Below are 20,998 nucleotides of genomic sequence, written 5' to 3' on the forward strand. Positions count from 1 at the left end.
CCAATTCAAGTTTCCACATGTACAATTCAGTGACATTGATTACATTCTTCAAGTTGTGCAACCATTCTCACCCTCCTTTTCTGAGTTGTTCCTCCCCAGTAACATGAACTCACTGCTCCCTAAAGGCCCTTCTAATCTTTACAGTTGCTGTTGTCACTTCCATCCTATTTAGTTAGTTCTTAAAAGACCAAATGCTCAAGGCAGACTTTTTTTCACTAGTTAGGCTAAACTATTTTTTTTTAATGATTTTTATGTGCTTTAAGTGAAAGTTTACAAATCAAGTCAGTCTCTCACACAAAAACCCTTATACACCTTGCTACACACTCCCAATTACTCTCGCCCTAACGAGACAACCCGCTCTCTCCCTCCACTCTCTCTTTTCGTGTCCGTTTCGCCAGCTTCTAATCCCCTCCACCTTCTCATCTCCCCTCCAGGCAGGAGATGACAACATAGTCTCAAGTGTCCACCTGATCCAAGAAGCTCACTCTTCACCAGCATCCCTCTCCAACCCATTGTCCAGTCCAATCCATGTCTGAAGAGTTGGCTTCGGGAATGGTCCCTGTCCTGGGCCAACAGAAGGTCTGGGGGTCATGACCACTGGGGTCCTTCCATCTCAGTCAGACCATTAAGTCTGGTCTTATGTATTGTTTGGTTTTAAGAAGACTTCAGGAGATATTTTCGGTTTAAGGTTCAAAGATCATCTCAGGGCAGTAGTTTCAGGGGTTCATCCAGCCCCCATGGCTCCAGAAAGTCTGAACTCCATGAGAATCTGAAATTCTGTTCTGCATGTTACCGCTTTTGATCAGGGTTCTTCTATAGAATGTTTGATCAAGCATTAAACATTACTAATGGGCCTACTAAACTTGCATTTTGTCTAAGGGCTCATGGGCTCTGAGTATGAAAGTAACTACCACTTTCTGAGTGCCTGCCATATGCTGGAGTGCTGTACCTACCTGTTCTCATTTATTCCTCACAAATACCCTGTGGAATGAGTGTTACTGTCCTCATTTTACAGAAGTTGGTCACTGGGGCTCCGACAAGGTTGCTGAACCTGGAATCTGGTTTCTCAGTGCTTTTCCCACCAGGTCATGCTAAGAAGGAAAAAAAAAGAAAACGATAAAAAAAGGCTTTATTAATTATATTTGTTTCCTAGGGCTGCTGTAACAAAGAACTGCAAACTGGGGGCTTAAAGCCCAGAAATGTATTCTCTCACAGTTCTGGAGGCAGGAAGTCTGAAATCAAGGTGTCGGCAGGGCCATGCTCCTCTGAAGGCTCCAGGGGAGGAGCCTTCCTTGCCTCTTCCAACTTCTGATAGCTCCTGCCAGTCCCCGGGTTCTTTGGAGTCTCTAGGTGATACAAACTGTTGATGTGCTTGGCTGCTAACCAGAAGGTTGGCGGTACAATGTAATTAATGCCACTGAATTTAATGTCGCTGAATTGTCCTCTTGGAAGAAAGACCTGGTGATCTACTTCTGAAAAATCAGCCATTTAAAATCCTGTGGATGACAAAGGTTCAATCTGTAACCAATCATGGGAATGATGCAGGACCAGGCAGTGCTTTATTCCACTGTGCTTGGGGTTGCCACGAGTAAAGGGGCGACTTGATGGCAGCTACCAACAACAACTGTTCAACCCAGTACTCTGTTTCCCTCACTTACTGGTGACAGGAGGGATGACTGTAGGCAAACCATGTGGATTCTGTTTATCAGTTGTCCATACAATTATTTTCCTATTTGCCTCAGCCTCTTTCCTCCTCACTCCTTTCATAACATTTTGTACCTCTATGAAAACTTTTACACTGACTTATAGTTCAGAGCCCTGGTGGTGCAGTGGCTAAGTGCTTGGCACTAATGGAAAGGTCTGTGGTTCAGACCTACCAGCTGCTCTGCAGGAGAAAGATATGGCAGTCTGCTTTTGAAAAGATTACAGCCTTGGAAACTCTATGGGGCAGTACTACGCTGTCCTATAGGGTCGCTGAGTCGGAATTGACTTGAAGGCAATGGGTTTGGTTTGGTTTTAGAGTTAATTCTGTCCGTGTGTGTTTCTGAAATCATAATTAGCAAAATGTCTTCCCAGGAATACTCAGTTAATTGAGGTTAGGTTGAATTTAAATCCGGAGCCTAGACTAATTTACCAGTCTGCTCTGTAGCTGGGAAATGGGTAACCCTGATACATATTAAACCTCAAATCTTGTTAACTGTCCTTTATATGTTCTTTGGCCTCTCACTATGTCTAATTATAACAGGCTTCTGGCCTTGCTCTGTTTAGCTTTGTAGAATTTTGCTTGCCATTATTTATGGCAACCATTAAAAATGCCTCATTGCTTCAATGACATTTGTTATTGTTAGCTGCCATGGATTCAATTTTCAGTCAATTTTCAACTTATGGCAACCCCATGTGACAGAAGTGGCCAGGACTTTCTCCCACAGAGCCACTGGGTGAGTTCGAACTGCCAACCTTTTGATTAGCAGCCAAGCGCTTAACAATTACACCACCAGAGCTCCATCAATGGCATTTACAAGAAAATAAATGAGTAACCAGGGAGGGTACGTGTGTGCATATACATATCATATTGCCACAGTCCATCTGGTCTCTCAGCATACTTCAAATAAATAAGACTGCCAATTCTTCACCAGTGAAAATCTTTACAGGAGTAGGGATAAATTTAGCTTATCACCAAAGCTGTTTGCACATTATTTGGACTGATTTTTTGGCTTTTGGCAAATTTCCCACGGAAGACTGTGGCCTTCAAGAGCTTTAAATTATTTTCCTAAATACTGCATATATATATGTATACACACACACACACACACACACATGCCCTGGTTGCACAGTGGTTAAAGCCTTCAACTGCTAACTGAAAGGTCGGTAGTTTGAATCCACCAGCCACACCTTGGAAACCCCATGGGGCAGTTCTACACTGTCCTATAGGGTCGCTATGAATATGAGTTGGAATCGACTCGACGGCAACGGGTATACATACATATATGTGTCTGTGTATGTGTTGTTAGTTGCCATCCAGCAGATTCCGATTCATGGTGACCCCCCGTTTGTGTAGATTAGAACTATTCCACAGGGTTTTCAAGGTTGTGACCTTTTGGAAGCAGATCGCCAGGCCTGCCGTCCAAGCCTGCCTTTCAGAACACCTCTGGGTGTCCTCCAATCTTTTGGCTCGTAGGCGAGTGCTTAACTGTCTACATCACCTAGGGGCTCCTTATACACGTACAATATGTATTTACATACTTGTAAATTATATAAAATTTGCCATTTTAGTCATTTTTAAGAGTACAATTCAGTGACATTAAATTCAGTGTTATTAATTACATTCATCATGTCGTGCAACAATCGCCACTGCTTCTTTGCAAAACTTTGTCATCATCCTTTCGTTTCTATTTTTACGTGTACCATTAGGGGGCGGTCGAAGATAACATCGTCAATCTCCCCTGACAACCACCCCGTTCTCCCGCGCATGCGCAGCTCACCTGCCGGGGGCGGGGCCGAAGGCGGAGTCGAGGGTGGCGCAGGCGCGGAGCGCAGCCGGCGGACATTGTGACGTCAGGCGGCGCGGCCTGGGCGGGCGAGGCGGCGACACCCCGACGCTTCCCCAGTGTGACGTGCGGAGGTGTCCTCCCCCGTGGCCGCCGCCCGCCTCCCTCAGCGCGTCGAGCGGGCCAGCGGCCGGGGCGGAGGCCGGGCGACGCGGGGAGAGGGGCCGGCGGCTGGCGGGCGGAGCGCGGGCAGCCCCGGTTGACGGGGACTGTGCGCGCCGCGGGCGGGCGGCGGCGGCGCCGCCGGTCTATATGGCGGCGGCTCTGTCGGGCCTGGCTGTCCGGCTGTCGCGCTCGGCCGCCGCCCGCTCTTATGGGGTCTTCTGCAAGGGGCTGACCCGCACGCTGCTCATCTTCTTCGACCTGGCCTGGCGGCTGCGCATCAACTTCCCCTACCTGTACATCGTGGCTTCCATGATGCTCAACGTCCGTCTGCAGGTGGGTGACCTGCCGGGCCCGGGCGCCGCCCGGCCTGCCCCCTCTTTCTCGACCCTCCCCCGGCGGCCGGGCCTGCCCGCCGAGGATGCTGCAGATGCCCAAGGGAGCCTGCACCGGCTGGATGGGACGCTGAGTGTGCCGAGCACCGTGCGTTTTCTCGTGCAATCCCACAGAGACCCAGTGAGATGATTGTCACCCCCGTTTTCCAAACGAGGTCTCCTTAAGCTTCTTGCTTGTCGTGAGGTCCGAAGACAGGTTGATGGCATGGGTAGGAAGGGGCCTGAAAAGGAAATTCTGCCCAGAGAAATACAGATTGTTGGTTTTCTAGTTTCCAAACTTTGCGAAGCTTCTTTATGTTATCCGGAAAACTTAAAATGAGTCGGAAATTCATGGTATTCTGGTGCACGTATGTTATTTATCCTGGTCAGGGGTGGGAGTGAGCGGCGGGGAAGATGAAAAGAAATGAAGCAGGAGAGGCAGAAACCAAAACCTATTGCCCTCGAGTTGATTTCCGACTCAGAGTGAACCTATAGGACAGGATAGAACTGCCCCATAGGGTTTTCTAGGCTACAGTCTTTATGGGAGCAGATTACCAGGTCTTTCTACCGCGGAGTGGCTAGTAGGTTCAAACTCCCTACCTTTTGGTTAGTAGCCGAGCACTTAACCACTGCACCATGAGAGTTCCTCTGGGAGAGGAGGAGGGATATAGTAAAAGGAGTGGTACATGCTCCAGACTGATGTGAAATGGTGGGTCCCTGCCTGGCACCCTGGAGACTGCCTTTGCTACCACCAACCGGCATTTCTGCATCTTCTAAATGACAGGAGTGCAATGGTGAACCTCTGGGGTGCTAACCAAAGGGCCAGTGGTTGAACCCACCAGCCGCTCTATGGGAGAAAGACCTGGTGACCTGTTCCGGTAAAGAGTGTGGCCTTGGAAACTCTATGGGGCAGTTCTACTCTGTTTTATAGGGCCACTATGAGTCGGAATCCCTGAGAGGGCAATGGGTTTTTGAATGACGGATGCCTTTTTCTAGTGGAAGGGGAAGGTGTCAGTTTGAGAATTCTTTCTTTGTAAGTGGTGTCATAGGTGGCCTAATGCTGAGCTCCTCTTGGATTCTGTGTACACATCTCAGAGTGCCTACCATATGCATGCACGGGTCTGTGATGGAGAAGGTCCCTGCCCTCAGGGAGCTTACGGTCTAACAGTACTTGCGTAACTTCCTTGTGTGCAAAATGAGGAAGCCTGTGCAGTGGAGCATCAGGCAGGTGCCTTTTTTTTGTTTGTTTGGTTTGGTTGGATTAGAGTGTAATTGTCCCTGTGCTTGGACTCTCATTCAAGTTGCTGGTGCCCAACACTGGTGATGGCGGGTCACGTAAAACCAACCACTGATCAAAATTGTGTCAAGGTGGGTTGAGGTGAACCTGCCTCTCAGTTTCCCATTCTGTATTGAGATACTCTTATATGAACCAGGGCTGTGGCATCCGTGAATGGTAACAGACTAATCAGTTGCCTTTGATTTGAATTGCCCTTATGGCAACCCCATGGGTGACAGAGTAAAACTGTCCTCAGGTAGGGTTTTCAGTTGTTGATTTTTCAGGAGACCACCAGGCCTTTCTTCCAAGGTACCTCTGGGTAGACTAGAACTGCCAGCCTTTCAGTTAGCCACTAAACATTTATTTAACTGTCGGTACCATCCAGGTAATTGTTAACAGGCTAGAGGAATAGAAAACTCAAGTATCTTTTTTCCCCCCCAATCATTTGTTTTATTTATTTCTGCTGTTGAAAATACGCACAGTAGAACATAAATCCGTGAAAACTCAGGTATCTTTCAAGCAGGTCAAGGGTGCTGGTTGGGAGCTGCGGTAACCCAGAAAGTCTGTGCTCTAGCCACTGGCCGCCCTGTGGAAATACCTATCCAGTGCTTGCCAGATCTGACGATTTCCAAAAGAAACTGAAAAGTCTGATTTTTAGACACCAAATTAACTCAGAACTTAAAGAAAAATTTTTGGTGGGCAACATGAAACATGTCAACAGGTTAGATTTGACGTAGCGAGCTCTTACTTTGGAACTTCTTATCTATAGTTACATTAATCATTTTCAGTCATTTTTTTTTAATCAACTTTTATTGAGCTTCAAGTGAACGTTTACAAATCAAGTCAGACTGTCACATATAAGTTTATATACACCTTACTCCGTTCTCCCACTTCCTCTCCCCCTAATGAGTCAGCCCTTCCAGTCTCTCCTTTCATGACAATTTTGCCAGCTTCCAGCTCTCTCTATCCTCCCATCCCCCCTCCAGACAGGAGATGCCAACACAGTCTCAAGTGTCCACCTGATATCATTAGCTCACTCTTCGTCAGCATCTCTCTCCTACCCACTGTCCAGTTCCTTTCATGACTGCTGAGTTGTCTTTGGGAATGGTTCCTGTCCTGGGCCAACAGAAGGTTTGGGGACCATGACCGCTGGGATTCCTTTAGTCTCAGTCAGACCATTAAGTCTGGTCTTTTTATGAGAATTTGGGGTCTGCATCCCACTGATCTCCTGCTCCCTCAGGGGTTCTCTGTTGTGCTCCCTGTCAGGGCAGTCATCGGTTGTGGCTGGGCACCATCTGGTTCTTCTGGTCTCAGGATGATGTAAGTCTCTAGTTCATGTGGCCCTTTCTGTCTCCTGGACTCTTAGTTATCGTGTGACCTTGGTGTTCTTCATTCTCCTTTGATCCAGGTGGGTTGAGACCAATTGATGCATCTTATTTTCAGTCATTTTATAAAATAACAAGAAATTCTGTAAGAGAGAATCTCTGCCTAGTGCTGTTATGTTGAATATTACTGTGTTTTAAGTTATTAAAAAAATCACCTTTCTTGTATGTCCCCTTCTGTCTTTTATGATCACCACACTAGCCCAGGCTACCATCATCAATAAAGAATGAAGGACTTCATTGCTGAAGTGATGCTTGGGGTTTCCAGACTCCTCAGTTGTTTGTAGGCTGTCGAAATAATCTCTGGAAATGTTATTTGAATACAGATTTGCCTGAGAAATAATTGGGGCTATCCGAGAAGGCTAGGCAGTTGGTGAAAACTCATAATAAGGAGCGAGTGAGTATAAGTGAACTGAAGTACATTCTGAAGGAGGGAAATTGGATCTATAAGAGTGGTGTGGGTAGGCAGTCAGAGGAGAGCCCCAATCCTGAAAGCCCACAGTGAATAGGTTTGTGGGTTTGACATCGACCACTGTCCCAGGTACAGCACAGCTTTTGAGAATTCCGGGAGCCAAATGCTTGAGGAACAGAAAAACTAAGTGGTGTGAAGTCGACTCTGACTCATGGTGACCTAATATATGTCAGAGCAGGACTGTGCTCTATAGTGGGTTATTCTTCTAAATTTTATTTACAGTCGGCCCGCTGTATTCACGGGTTCCACATCCATGGATTCAACCAACCGTGGATCAAAAATATTTGGAAAAAAATAAAACAGACTTTTTTTCTTGTCACTATTCCCTAAACAGTACAGTATAACGACTGTTCACGTAGCATTTACATTGTATTAGATATTATAAGCAATCTAGAGATTTGAAGTATGGGGGCGCTGTATGTAGGTTATATGCAGATACTACACCATTTTATATAAGAGACTTAAGCATCTGTGGATATTGGTATCCATGAAGGGAGGGCCCTGGAACCAATACCCCAATACCTAGGGACAACTTTAGTTTGTTGTTGTTGAGAATATACACAGCAAAACATAAACCAACTCAGCAGTTTCTGTGTTTACATTTTAGTGACATTGATTATATTCTTCAAGTTGTGCAACCTTTCTCATCCTCCTTTTTTGAGTTGTTCCCCCTTCATTAACATAAACTCCCTGCCCCCAAGGTTCCTATCTAATCTTTTGAGTTGCTGTCATCACTCTGATCTCATATAGATAGTTCTTAAAAGAGCACAATGCCCAAGGCAGACCTTTTTTATTGTATAAGCTAAACTGTTATTAGGTTTTAAGATGACTTCAGGGGATATTTTTCGTTTATGTTTTAAAGATTATCTCAGAGCAGCAGTTGCCATAGTTCATCCACCCTCCATGGCTCCAGAAGGTCTGGAGTCCATGAGAATTTGAAATGCTGTTCTTCATTTTCCCCTTTTTGATCAGGATTCTTCTATAGAATCTTTGATCAAAATGTTCAGTAGTGGTAGTTGGGCTCCATCCAGTTCTTCTGGTCTCACGGCAAAGGAGGCAGTTCATGGAGCCAATTAGCCACACATTCCATATCCTCCTCCTATTCCTGTCTTTGTCTTGCTCCAGGTGAATAGAGACCGATTGTTGTGCCTTGGATGGCTGCTTGCAAGCTTTTAAGACCCCAGGCACTACGCGGTGAACTAGGAGGTAGAACGGAAGCGCTAAACCCGTTATTAGGCCAATTAACTGGGATGCCTCATGAAACCATGACCATAAACCTCCAAACCAAGGAACAAAATCCCATGAGGTGTTTGGTTGTACGTGAGCAGCTTCAGCAGCTACTCTCTCTCTCTCTCTTTTTTTTTTTCTGTTTTTGTTGTAAATGTATCTTTATCACACAAGTTTTGTCAGTTCAGTTTTTACAGGTGTAAAAGCTATAGTGTTTTTAATGGCTGATTTTTTGGAAGTAGATTGCCAGGCCTTTCTTCTGAGGCTTGGTGTGTGGACTTGAACCTCTAACCTTTTGATTAGCAGCCAAGTGCATTAGCCATTTGTACCACACAGGGACTCCTTGAGAAGCAGAGAGAGGACTTTTTGTCAGTTTGGGGGCAAGTAGGGAGAGGGTTTCACCACCTACCTTGGGGAAGGGCTTCTAAGAGCTGGATGAGGATTTTAGGCTTGATCACGGGCTTGACCAATAAACAGCTCTTCCCAGACTGAAGGGGGGTGGTCTCTGTCTTCACTGTAACGGAAGAGGCTGTGACCTCGGTCTCAATAAGATGCTGTATTTACCTCGGGTACTTTAAAAACCCTTGCAAGTTATATAGAGTTTTTGTTCATGTGTAGAAAATCACTAAGTTACCTGATTTGAGGGTTTAATTACTCTGGCCTTCCTAAAGGGAGTGCAACAGGAAGTAGAGTCTCAGTAAGGGGGCCCGCCCCGGCACCCTGCTCTTTTTTTTCTCAGAACACTTGGTGCCCTTCCTCTTTGCAGGGGTGCTGGAGTCTGTGTTGCAAGTAATGAGAATTAAAAGGACTCCATTTCTTACTGGTTTACTTAGGACTCCCAAATCTCTTGTTTGTAGGGCAGTGAGGAGTTTTAAGAAGATTTATACCTCATTAGTCTGAAAGATGATTAAAGGAGAAAATCAATGCAAAAGGGCTTTGTAAGCTGAGAAGGATTACGATTAAAAAATCCTGTTTGCAAGCAAGGCTTCACCTCCTAGAGTTACTAGCATCTACTCTATTTTTACAGAATCTGAAATACAAAGGCAGGAAAAAAGCAAGAATCCATACTAAATACTATATTTAGTAAAAGCAAGGTAAAAAATCATACTGAGAACCTGGTGTCATTTAACAAGTTATGCCTACAGCGGTTCAGTTATGTGGCCCAGGGGGAAGAATCAAGTATCTTAGTTCCAAGGTCACCTAGATTCTTGTAACTAAAAGAGAAGGCTTAAGAAAGAACAGAGCAAAGAAGAGATCCTGAAGGTTGATGATAGTTGTCAAGCCAAACAAGAGCCTTGTTTTACCTGCGCCTGTCTGCTGCCCTGCCCAGTGCTGCCCAGGCCTGAGAATCTTCCTTGGGCTCCTCCCTTTGTGCTGTCTTTCCCCTTGTTCTGTCTCTGCTCTTTTTTAGTTGTCTCTCTTTGAATGACTTTCCAAATCCATAGCTCCATATGTTCAATGTTCACCTATCATTTGAAAATCTGTTATTCATTCATTCTGAGCAAGTTAAAAGAGTTCGGGATGCAGGGGCCTTGGGCAAGCTGGTTGCCATTTCAAATAGGGCACTCAGAATGCCTCACTGAGAAGGTGAGGGCTTTAGCCACGGATATGCCTGGGTGAGAAAAGTATTTCAGGTAGAGGGACAGCTGGTGCAAAGGCCCTGGGGCTGGTCCATGCCTGGCATGCTTCAGGAACAGCAGGGGCTGATGCGTTGGAGCAGAGTGAGTGAGGAAGGTGTTAGGAGAGCCAGACAAGAGTGTTCAGGGCAGCTCCCTGGTGTCTTGTGGGCATTGAAAGGACTTTGACTCTGATTGGAAAGATCTTACTTATGTCTGAACAGCTTCAAAAAGTAGTGTGTTAGTTACCCAGTGCTGCTATAACAGAAACACCACAAGTGGGTGGCTTCAAGAAACAGAAATTTATTTTCTTGGTTTAGGAGGCTAGAAGTTCGAAAATAGGATGCCAGGTCTAGGGGAAGGCTTTCTCTTTCCGTCCGCTCTGGGGAAAGTCCTTATTCCTTGAGCTTCTATTTCTGGGCGCTTTGGTGATCTTCATGTGGCATGGCGTCTATCTTCCCTCGTCTCTGCTTGCTCTCTTACTTGGTATATTAAGCATATGAGCCTTTTTATATCAAAAGAGATTGATTCTAGTCACATTCTACACTAATACTTTCATTAACATAAAAAAGAAAAGCATTTCCAAATTGAATATAATCACAGGTATAAGGGTTAGTTAGGATTTACAACACATTTTTGGCAGACACAATTCAGTCCATAACAGCAACCAAGATCCTGTTCCTAGGACTGATCACAGCTTGAAAGGAGCTTTTCCCTACTGTTTGGTTTACACGGGGCTCTGAGAAGAAAATTAGGGGAAATTAGAGACTATTAAAAAAAAAAAAAAAAAAACTTTATAAAATCTCGTAAGCTCTGTAAAAGCTTAAGGCCATGTTACTCATTTTTCAGTCAAACCATGAGCTCACTTAAACCTGGGAGTTTGTCCCGGCTTCTGAGATACTGGACAGCTCTTTACTTCAGGATGATAAGGGCTAAACATACAGGAAACAAAAATGCCATGGAAACTTTTCTGTCTTTCAAATGAAAGCTTAAATCATGGTTTTTCAAAAACTTTTTGTTTTGAAAATTTTTAAACCTACAGGAGAGTTCGAAGAGTAATGCAGTCAACACCTACAGCCTTGACTCGTTTTTTAGAAGTCCTATGAATGGTCATGTACTAGTTCAAGCAGATGTCAGAGTGTATGAGTGAGATCTGTATGTACTAATATAAAAAGATGTTCATGATACATTAAGTGAAGAAAAGCCAGTTTGAAAATTGTTTTTATTACTTCACTAAAAGTTGTTTCATAAATACGGTATGTTTGTCAGCCTCTGGGGGAAGCAGTCCAGCCTTAGGAGAGTGCCCAGGTGAAATGCAGGAAAGAGGATAGAGAGGGAAGAGCCACTTTTATGATTTCTGCTTTATGGAGAAGAGAGAGCCTTTTTTTTTTTTTTTTAGAGCACCGTATTACAGTTTCACCACAGTCGGAAAACCCCTTCCATTCACAGTTTTTGCTGGATTTGCAGTCATTCGTATCTACCCGTAACCATCAGAGTGGGAAGAGGTACACTGTGTCTCTGCAATAAAACTTGCCAGGTTCTCCCCTCTGTGCAGGAGACCCAGGTTCGAATCCCAGCCAGTGCACCCCGTGCACAGCCACCACCTGTCCGTCACTGAAGGCTTGTGTTTTGCTATGATGCAAACAGGTTTCAGCGTACCTTCCAGACGAAGATAGACTAGGAAGAAAGACCTGGCGAGCGAGTTCCAAAAATCAGCCAGTGCAAACTACATGGATCAGAATGATCCAATCCAGAACCAATCACGGGGACGGTGCAGGACTGGGTGGCATTTTGTTTCCTTGTGTGTGGGGCCACCATGAGTTGGGGGCCGACCTCAGGGCAGCTAACAACAACCACGCCACCTCTGCTAAGCAAACGGTACTTCCCTGAGTAGACATAGGTCTTCCCCCCTTACTGTTCTCACGTGGTGCATCGTGAGACAACACCCTGTGGTGGATCCAACGACACTTTGAAACAAGGCTGGTTGGATATGGACCTTCTTGGTTTATTTTTCTTGGTTCATTTTTTAAACTCTTTCTTTTTCTATCCCTCCTGTATTGTGGAACATCAGAGTATGAAGGGCACATGCGGTGGTAATGGTTCTGCCCTGCTTTCAGTCAGCCTTTTCAGGGTAATACAGTATCAAGTGTCCAGAAACTTTCATTCCTGCCATTTAGATAGAGATGAACCTTAAAAGTTTGGAACTTGTGCAAAAAGAAAAGAAAAAATGGGAGTATTGGCTGCATTTGGAAACCCTGGTGGCGTAGTGGTTAAGTGCTATGCCTGCTAACTAAGAGGTCAGTAGTTCAAATCCGCCAGGTGCTCCTTGGAAACTACGGGGCAGTTCTACTCTGTCCTATAGGGTCGCTATGAGTTGGAATCGACTTGGCGGCACTGGGTTTGGTTTTTTTGGTTTTGGCTGCATTTAGCAAGATTTATTCTTACTAATAAAAACAATCAATGATGCAGTGTTATGAATTCTGTATATAGGGTATTTTTATTGTAATAAAATATGTTTAACAAAAAGTTTAGCATTATAACCATTTTTTAAAATGGTACTTTAGATGAAGGTTTGCAGAGCAAATTAGTTTCTCATTAAACAATACACATACTGTTATGTGACATTGGTTGCCAACCCAACAACATGGCAGCACTCCCTTTCTTGACCTTGGGTTCCATATTACCAGCTTTCCTGTCCCCTCCTGCCTTCTTGTCCTTGCCCCTGGGCTCATGTGCCCATTTAGTTTCATTTTGTTTTATGGGCCTGTCTAGTCTCTGGCTGAAGGGTAAACCTGAAGAGTGACTTCATTACTGAGTTAAAAGGGTGTCCGGGGGCCATACTCTCCAGCCTCTGTCAGACCAGTAGGTCTGGTCTTATTTGTGTGTTAGAATATTGGTCTACATTTTTCTCCAGCTCTGTCAGGGACCCTCTATTGTGATCCCTGTCAGAGCAGTCCCTCCCTGGTGGTAGCTGGGCACCATCTAATTGTGCTGGACTCGGTCTGGTGGAGGCTGTGGTACTTGTGGTCCATTAGTCCTTTGGACTATTCTTCCCCTTGTGTCTTTGGCTTTCTTCGTTCTCCCTTGCTCCAGACGGGGTGGGACCAGTGGAATATCTTAGATGGCTGCTCACTGTAACCATTTTTAAGTGTACAATTCAGTGACGTTAATTACATTCACCATGTTGTGCTGCCATCACTACTATCCATTTCCAAAAGTTTTCCATCACCCCAGTGAATAAGGAAAACCAAAGAAGAATCGATGTCTTTGAATTACGGTGTTGGGAAAGAATATTGAATATACCCTAGACTTCCAGAAGAACGAACAAATCTGTCCTGGAAGAAGTACAGCTGGAATTCTGCCTAGAAGCGAGGATGGCAAGACTTGATCTCACATACTTTGGGCGTTTTATCAGGAGAGACCAGTCTCTGGAGAAGGACATCATGCTTGGTAAAGTAGAGGGTTGCCAAAAAAGAGGAAGACCCTCAACAAGATGGATTGGCACACAGTGGCTGCAACAGTGGGCTCCAACATAACGATGATTGTGAGGAGGGCCCAATACCAGGCAGTGTTTCATTCTCTTGCACATAGGATAACTATGAGGCGAAACTCACTCGACGGCACCTAACAACAACACAAGCAAAAACTCAGAACCCGTTTGGCAAGAGCTTTCATTCGTTCTCTCCTCCCCCCAGCCCTTGGTACCTGTTGCCGTTAAGTCATTTCCAACGCATAGCAACCCTAATAGGACAGGGAAGAATTTCCCCGTGGTGTTTCCAAGGCTATCACGTTTATGGGAGCAGATGGCCAGGTCTTTCTCCCATAGAACGGGGTTGAGTTCATTAAGCGGCCAAGTGCATGCATAACCACTGTACCACCAGGGCTCCTTCAGCTCTTGGTAGCCGCTAATCTTTTGTTTCTATGCATTTGCCTCTTCTAGATATTTTTTATTTCTCTAGTTCCTTCCACATTTATTCATTATTCATTTATTCATTAGACTTCTTTTGTAAGGAAGAGTTGTCTCTTCTCATGCATTTATTTGGTCATTTATTTTTATCAGTATGGGGTCATGGATAGTTATTTTATTCGTTAAGTTATCAGTCATCCAATACTGTTGTTGTTTTCTGTGTTGTTCAGATTGCTCCAGCTTTTCCAGCGAAGGTTTTTCATATTGGCGCCTGTGTCCTTTCAGCAAGCCCCCATCAAAAGGATAACTTTTTTAAAAACAGCGTTATTGAGATAGAATTCACATACCATACAATTTACCACTTCAAACATACAGCTCAATGGCTTTCGGTATGTTTATAGATTTTGTATGTATGGTTATAGATTTGGTATGTATATTTATAGATTTGCTATGTGTGTTTCTAGATTCGATATTTATGTTTCCAGATTCACTATGTGTGTTTCTAGATTCGTTATGTGTGTTTCTAGATGAGTGCCTACCACATCCACCACATTCAATTTTAGAACATTTTCATTACTGTAGAAAGAAGCCTCAGGTGTCACCCCCATGTCCCTCTGTTCCCCCAGCCCTAGGGGACCAACCACTATTCTACTTCCCTGTCTATATTTGTCTGTGTGGCTATTCTAAACATTTCATATGAATGGAACCATATAATACATAGTCCTCTGTGACTGGCTTCTTTCGCGTAGCATCATGTTTTCAAGGTTCTTCCGTGTCGTAGCATGTATCAGGACTTCATTCCTTTTTGTGTCTGAATAATATTCCATTGTATATCCATAAAAAAAAAATATATTAAAAATTTTTTTTTTTTTTACATTTCATTTATTCAGTCACCAGTTGATGGACATTTCGATTGCTTCCAGTTTTTGGCTGTTATGATAGTGCTGCTATGAATATTTGTGTACAAGTTTTTGCACGGGCATGTGTTTTCAGTTCTCCAGGGGATCTACCTAGGAGTGGAACTGCTGAGTCATACGATAACTAACCATTTCACCAGGATCACTTTTAAAACTCTGTAAGGGGTGGAGGCAGGGAGAGGATTACAGTAACCCGGGGGAGAACTAATGGTGAGCTGGCAGGGTGCGGGCAGTGGAGGTGGTGCCAGGTGGCTGCCTTGTTGGGTGTATTTTGGTGGCAGAGCAGCAGGCCTCCCTTACTTAAAGGAAGAGGTGGTGTGAGAGAAAGACCTGTTTGCATTTCTTTTTCTGTGAATTGCCCATGTTCTTTGCTCATTTTTCTGTTGGATTGTTGGTCTTTTTCTTAATTTCTTGGAGCTTTGTGTCTGTTAAATAGCCCTTTGTCTATTTAACAACTATTCAAGAGTTGAAATTTATTTTCTAGTTTGTTACTGTGTTTTGACTTGGCTTATAGTATCTTTTTGCCTTAATGAAGTCTATTTTCACGTAGTAAAATTTAACAGTCTTTTAAGACTTGAGTTTTGTCATAGTTAGAAAGGCCTTCTCAACTCTTATGGTTATAAGGAATTCACCCATATTTTACTATTTTTATTCTCGTACTCTTTTTCCTTTAGTTTTTATTTTTAAATCTAATGTCTTTAAAGTTTATCCTGATATATAGTGGACTGTATGGATCCACGTTGCTCTTTCTCCAAATAATTCTGCAGTGACTAGTCTTGTGCAGACATTTTTGTCCTGATAAATATTTAAAAAAACGAAAAACAAACTCTTTGCCATCAAGTCGATTATGGCTCATATTGACCCTATAGAATGGAGTAGAACTGCCTCATAGGGTTTCCAAGGAGCGGCTAGTGAATTCGAACTGCTGACTTTTTGGTTAGCAGCCAAGCTCTTAACCACTGCGCCACCAAGGCTCCAGAAAGTAAGCTTTAAGAAGACAGAGTTCTTTTTGTCTGCTTTGTATACTGTCCTAGCACCAGCACCTAAAACAAGTGCCTCGCTTCTGGTAGGAGCTCAATGCTTGTTTGTTGATTGAATCTGTACCAAGCAATCTCAGTATACTCCTGTATCAAAGTCCGTGTACATTTGTGGTTTTTAAAGTTATTGCCAAGTTGCCCTCTGTGAGGTCAGTCCGCCTTGTGCCCCAGGCAACGCAGGAGGGGCCTTTTTTTTTTTTTTTATTAACTTTTATTGAGCTTCAAGTGAACGTTTACAAATCAAGTCAAACTGTCGCATATAAGTTTATATACACCTTACTCCGTACTCCCACTTGCTCTCCCCCTAATGAGTCAGCCCTTCCAGTCTCTCCTTTCGTGACACTTTTGCCAGCTTCCAACTCTCTCTATCCTCCCATCCCCCCTCCAGACAGGAGATGCCAACACAGTCTCAAGTGTCCACCTGATACAAGTAGCTCACTCTTCGTCAGCATCTCTCTCCAACCCATTGTCCAGTCCCTTCTATGTCATGTCTGATGAGTTGTCTTCGGGAATGGTTCCTGTCCTGGGCCAACAGAAAGTTTGGGGACCATGACCGCCGGGATTCCTCTAGTCTCAGTCAGACCATTAAGTCTGGTCTATTTGTGAGAATTTGGGGTCTGCATCCCACTGATCTCCTGCTCCCTCAGGGGTTCTCTGTTGTGCTCCCTGTCAGGGCAGTCATCGGTTGTGGCCGGGCACCAACTAGTTCTTCTGGTCTCAGGATGCTGCAGGTCTCTGGTTCATGTGGCCCTTTCTGTCTCTTGGGCTCTTAGTTATCGTGTGAGCTTGGTGTTCTTCATTCTCCTTTGATCCAGGAGAGGCCTTTTGTTGATCTCCATTCACTCAGCCGATCCAGCCTGAGCCTTTGCCTCCACTGAAGGCAATTGTCCCTGTGGAGGCCACCTCCATGCTGCCATCTCCAGCAGTTACTCCTGTGTCCTCAGTGTTACGAAGCCTCTCAGCAGCATCACGTCATTTGCTGGCCAGACTCCACAGTCAGAGGGCAGAGTTCCTAAGAGATTGCCCTCACTTCAGACACCAGCCACAAGTTTAGAGGTTTCCACAACCACCCTTATCGTATGATCTGCTAGAACAACTCACAAAACGGAGGAAAGCGTATTATAGTTTTATTCTAGTGAAAGGACACAAATTAAAATCAGCTGAAAGAAGAGAGGCATAGGGTGAGGCCTGGGAGGGTCCAAACTCCACGCTTCCACGCGTCCTCTCCCCGTGGAGTCCTGGTCTGCGTTCCCTCCTGGCTTCCGTGTATGACAGTACGTAAAGAGCACTGCCATTACTGCCAACCAGGGAAGCTCACTGTGCCTTTGGTATCAGAGTTTCTTGGAGCTCGTTCACATAATGCCTGCCTGCTGACCTCACTTCCTCTGGAGGTCAGAACTGATATGGTGTGGCCTGACGCCCCCATCATAAATCATACCACCAGACTGTCCCGGGGGCCAGAGACCCCAGCCAGCACAGACAGGTGAGACTTTCTAGGAGCCTGAGGTCACCTCCCAGGAGCCAAGGCAAAAGCCACATGCTCTTTGGGTAGGCCTGACGTTTCACGACACAACTCCCTGGAACACAGCTGCCGCTGCTGCTGCTACTGCTAATTATGATAGCAGTAACAGCTGCCCATGATGTGCTCTCAGAGGGCATTTCTCACACATTTGCCCTCACAGAGTCCTGTGAGGTGAGTGTGTTTCCCTGAGGAGGATAAGTTGCCCGAGGCCCCAGAGGTGGGACAGAGCGGAGCCTCCTCCGAACTCTCTCACCTCCTGGGCCTGACAGTGGCTGCGCCTTCCAGAGCTCTGGTGTCAGGAAGGAGGAAGCGCTGGAGAGAGATGGGTGGCTGGCTTTTGAAGGGTATGTGTGATTCAGACGTGCTGAGCCATTAGTAAAGGGAACTCAGAGTTTGTGTGTACCCTGTGGTTATGATGTGGCTTCATTCAGAAATGATTGGATCATTTCTGGTTCTCGTCCTTTGAGCTATGTAGGAATGAGGGGTTTGTTTCCATCAGCTCCCCAGGATGGTCATTTTAGCCAGGAGCACAGGGACAGTCAGACACTTTCATGTCCCCGTTCCAAGTCTGGTGAGGGCAGGACCGTCCTGGAGCATGTCTGTAAGCTGTTGTTATTTGAGACCCACTCAGAGCCAGCCCATTGTCACCCTGCCCTTGGCTGAGCGGGCCAGGCTATGTTTGCTGTGACTTTTTCCCTCTCCCCTCTGGGACTCAGCTTGCCAGCTTCTTTTAGGAGCATAGAGGCCAGGATATTTTTAACTGAACAGAGCCATGAATAGCTTGGATGAGGGCAAGTGGGAGGACAGGAGTCCAGCTGCCTAACTGGGTCAGGTCCGTTATCATCCAGCAGGCCATCTGCCTTCAGTGGAGGTGGGGCTTTTTGTGGAAGGTGATTTCTTGTGTCTGCATCAGAGATCCTTGTGGACATACCAAACCCATGGTGCTGAGCCTCTTATTTCTCAGCCTTTATCATCTGTAGGGGAACAGTAAGTTCAGGAATTTACTCCCACTGCTATGTTTTTGGTAGGAGCCCTGGTAGCACAGCGGTTAACCTGCTAACCGAAAGGTTGGCGGTTTGAACTCACTAGCCACTCCTAGGGAGAAAGGTGGGGCAGTCTGCTTCTGTAAAGATCACAGTCTTGGAAACCCTGTGGGGCAGTTCTGCTCTGTCCTGTAAGAATCACTATGAGGCAGAGTTGGCTCAGTGGCAGTAGGTTTGGTTTTTGGTACTGTTTATGGAGTCCCTGGGTGGCACACATGCTTGAGGGGTAGACCTACTAACTGAAAGGTTGGTGGTTGAAACCCACTCAACGATGCCTCAGAAGTAGGCCTGGCAGTTTGCTTTCGAAAGGTCATACCCTTGAAAATTCTACAGAGCACAGCTCTGCTCTGCACATGGGGGTCGCCGGGAGTCGGAGATGACTTAAAGGCGACTCACAGTAACAACCACACTGTTGTTCCTGATTCATACTCCCGTGAACTCCAGAATATGCCTCTTCCCTCATCGGGGTGGTCTAAGTTTTGGAGGATAAGTTGTGTGCCATAATACATGCTGTTTATTTTGTAGACTTAGTTGGGGGTGGTGAGGAAGATAGCTGGGGGCCCCAGAGTTAATTATATAATTGTGCATACAGTATCTGGTACAATAGATGTCTCGGGTAGTGAGAATAAACTATGAAAAAATATTTTACAAATGACTATTAAATATGTTTAGAAATTATTTAAAAGTTATTTCTGGCTCTCGGCAGTAAGTAATATCTCTAATACAGTCTAGTATCGAAGGATTGGCTAGTCGAATGCTAGGAGCCAAAATGTATTCATTGACCTACTCAGGTATTTGTATTTTTGGAAAGAGAGTTAATATATAGTTGATTACGGCATTTACTAAAGAACTAGAAGGTCATCAGTAAGCTCTTTATCATTATTAAATTATTATTAAATAAATGATTAATAGCCCATATTTCAAATATTTTAACACAATTCTGGAAGTACTTCATCTTTCTGAATACTAGGCCCTTGTACAAGAACATAGTAACAGTGGTTAGACACTAATTTTTCTGAGCTGTCCCATATTAAAGTGACCTATTTTTATTAAGAAATAAAAGATAAAACAATCTATTTTAATATGTATTAAAAGTATGTTTAAGAATGCTTTCATTTCAGGAGAATGTCCATTCTTAACCCTTTGCCAGCAAGTCGATTCTGACTTGTAGAGACCCCATGTCTTACAGAGTAGAACTTAGCTTCGTGGGGTTTTTTGCCTATAATCTTTCTGGAAGCAGATTGCCAGGCCTTTCCTTCTGGTGCTGTTGGGTGGGTTTGAACTGCCAACCTTTTGGTTAGTTGTCAGGTGCAAATTGTGCCACCCAGGGATCCGTGTTTATTCTTAGTACATTTCAAATCAGTAATGTAAATGTTAAGTTTGAAATAACGAACTTTGGAAAGTTAAGAGAAGATTAGGTTTAGCTTGATTACTTTGTTTTGAAATGTTGATGGACTCTACACTTACAGTAATACCACCTTATATTTGTGGAGTGCTTATTCTATTCAGGAGCCCTGGTGGCGTAGTGGTTAAGCGTTATGGCTGCTAACCAAGAGTTCAGCAGTTTGAATCCACTAGCCACTCCTTGGAGACCCTATGGGGCATTTCTGCTCCGTACTGTAGGGTCACTCTGATTCAGAATCTACTCAACTGTCTGGGTTCCACTACTCAGATACAAAGAGTGATGGTCAGTTTCTACCAAGAAAATATTTTTAGCATGCACCACCAGGTATAGATACATGATCATAAACTATATAACTTGCCCTATAAAAATGTAGTATAGATTATAAAACATTCAAAAAATTAAAAGGGAGAAGAGATAAAAGGCAAAGACATTCTGATATTTTCCTCCATGCCTTGAGGTGGGTTCACCCCGTTTTAACAACTGCTGGACTAGAAGATTTTGCAAAGAGTTTTTCAGAATTTACCTGTAGCTGGACTGAGTTGTGTGTGCAAGAAACAGATCTTAACCACTCTCTTCTTTTTGAAGCACTCAACTCAGTGGGCCTCTGCAACACTCGGTTTTCCTCTTACTGTTTTGAGTGTTCCTCCTTGGTGTCTTTTGTGGACTTCACCTCTGACCAGGCTTTATATTTTGGTGGTCTCAGCCTTCCGTATACTACCTTCCATCTGTCCTTTCTTTTGATGTGCTGTTTACCAAAGTCAGCAGTTTAACACTTTGTAAAGCCGGGATTTCTGATCTACCTCCCCAGCTCTGACATCTCTTGGGCTAAAGACTTTATAAATCCAACTGCTTGCTGGAAGTGCCACCGTCAAACTTTTTTTTTTTTAATCAAACTCTTTATGTCCTCATCTGAACTCCTTAATCCCCCTCTGACCTGTGCCTCCCCCTCTTTTTCATTCGATGACACCTTCATTACCCAGAGTTGAAAGCAGAAACTTTCTTTTTCGAAAGAACCTGTAAGTCATTTCACCTTCTACATCTAATCAGCCGCCATCTTTTTTCTGATTTTACATGCTAAAATATGTAATTTTCTCTATTAGCACCTCCTGACTCCAGCCCTCCATCTTTTCCCTGCACTACTGAAGTAGCCCCAAGTTGGTCCTCTGTGTC

At 44.6% G+C, this 20,998-nt stretch overlaps 1 protein-coding gene across 4 annotated transcripts in view; it reads left to right on the forward strand.

Annotated features, from left to right (window-relative positions):
* The first annotated feature begins 3,761 nt into the window (after nt 1-3,761).
* LOC104846480 (small integral membrane protein 10-like protein 2A) overlaps nt 3,762-20,998 on the forward strand; it is a 157,071-nt gene continuing 139,834 nt past the window's right edge. Inside the window, exon 1 of one of the 4 annotated variants that reach the window (XM_064296026.1) lies at nt 3,762-3,986. In XM_064296026.1, coding sequence (XP_064152096.1) covers nt 3,801-3,986 — 186 coding nt within the window. In that variant the 5' untranslated portion in view covers nt 3,762-3,800. Of the gene's footprint in view, nt 3,987-14,007; nt 14,294-20,998 lie in introns of those variants that run through there. The other 3 variants (XR_010323711.1, XM_064296025.1, XM_010596273.3) reach the window with 3 other exon arrangements.

This window comes from Loxodonta africana, chromosome 12 (genome assembly GCF_030014295.1).
Source record: "Loxodonta africana isolate mLoxAfr1 chromosome 12, mLoxAfr1.hap2, whole genome shotgun sequence".
In the NCBI taxonomy this organism is placed as follows: Eukaryota; Metazoa; Chordata; class Mammalia; order Proboscidea; family Elephantidae; genus Loxodonta; species Loxodonta africana.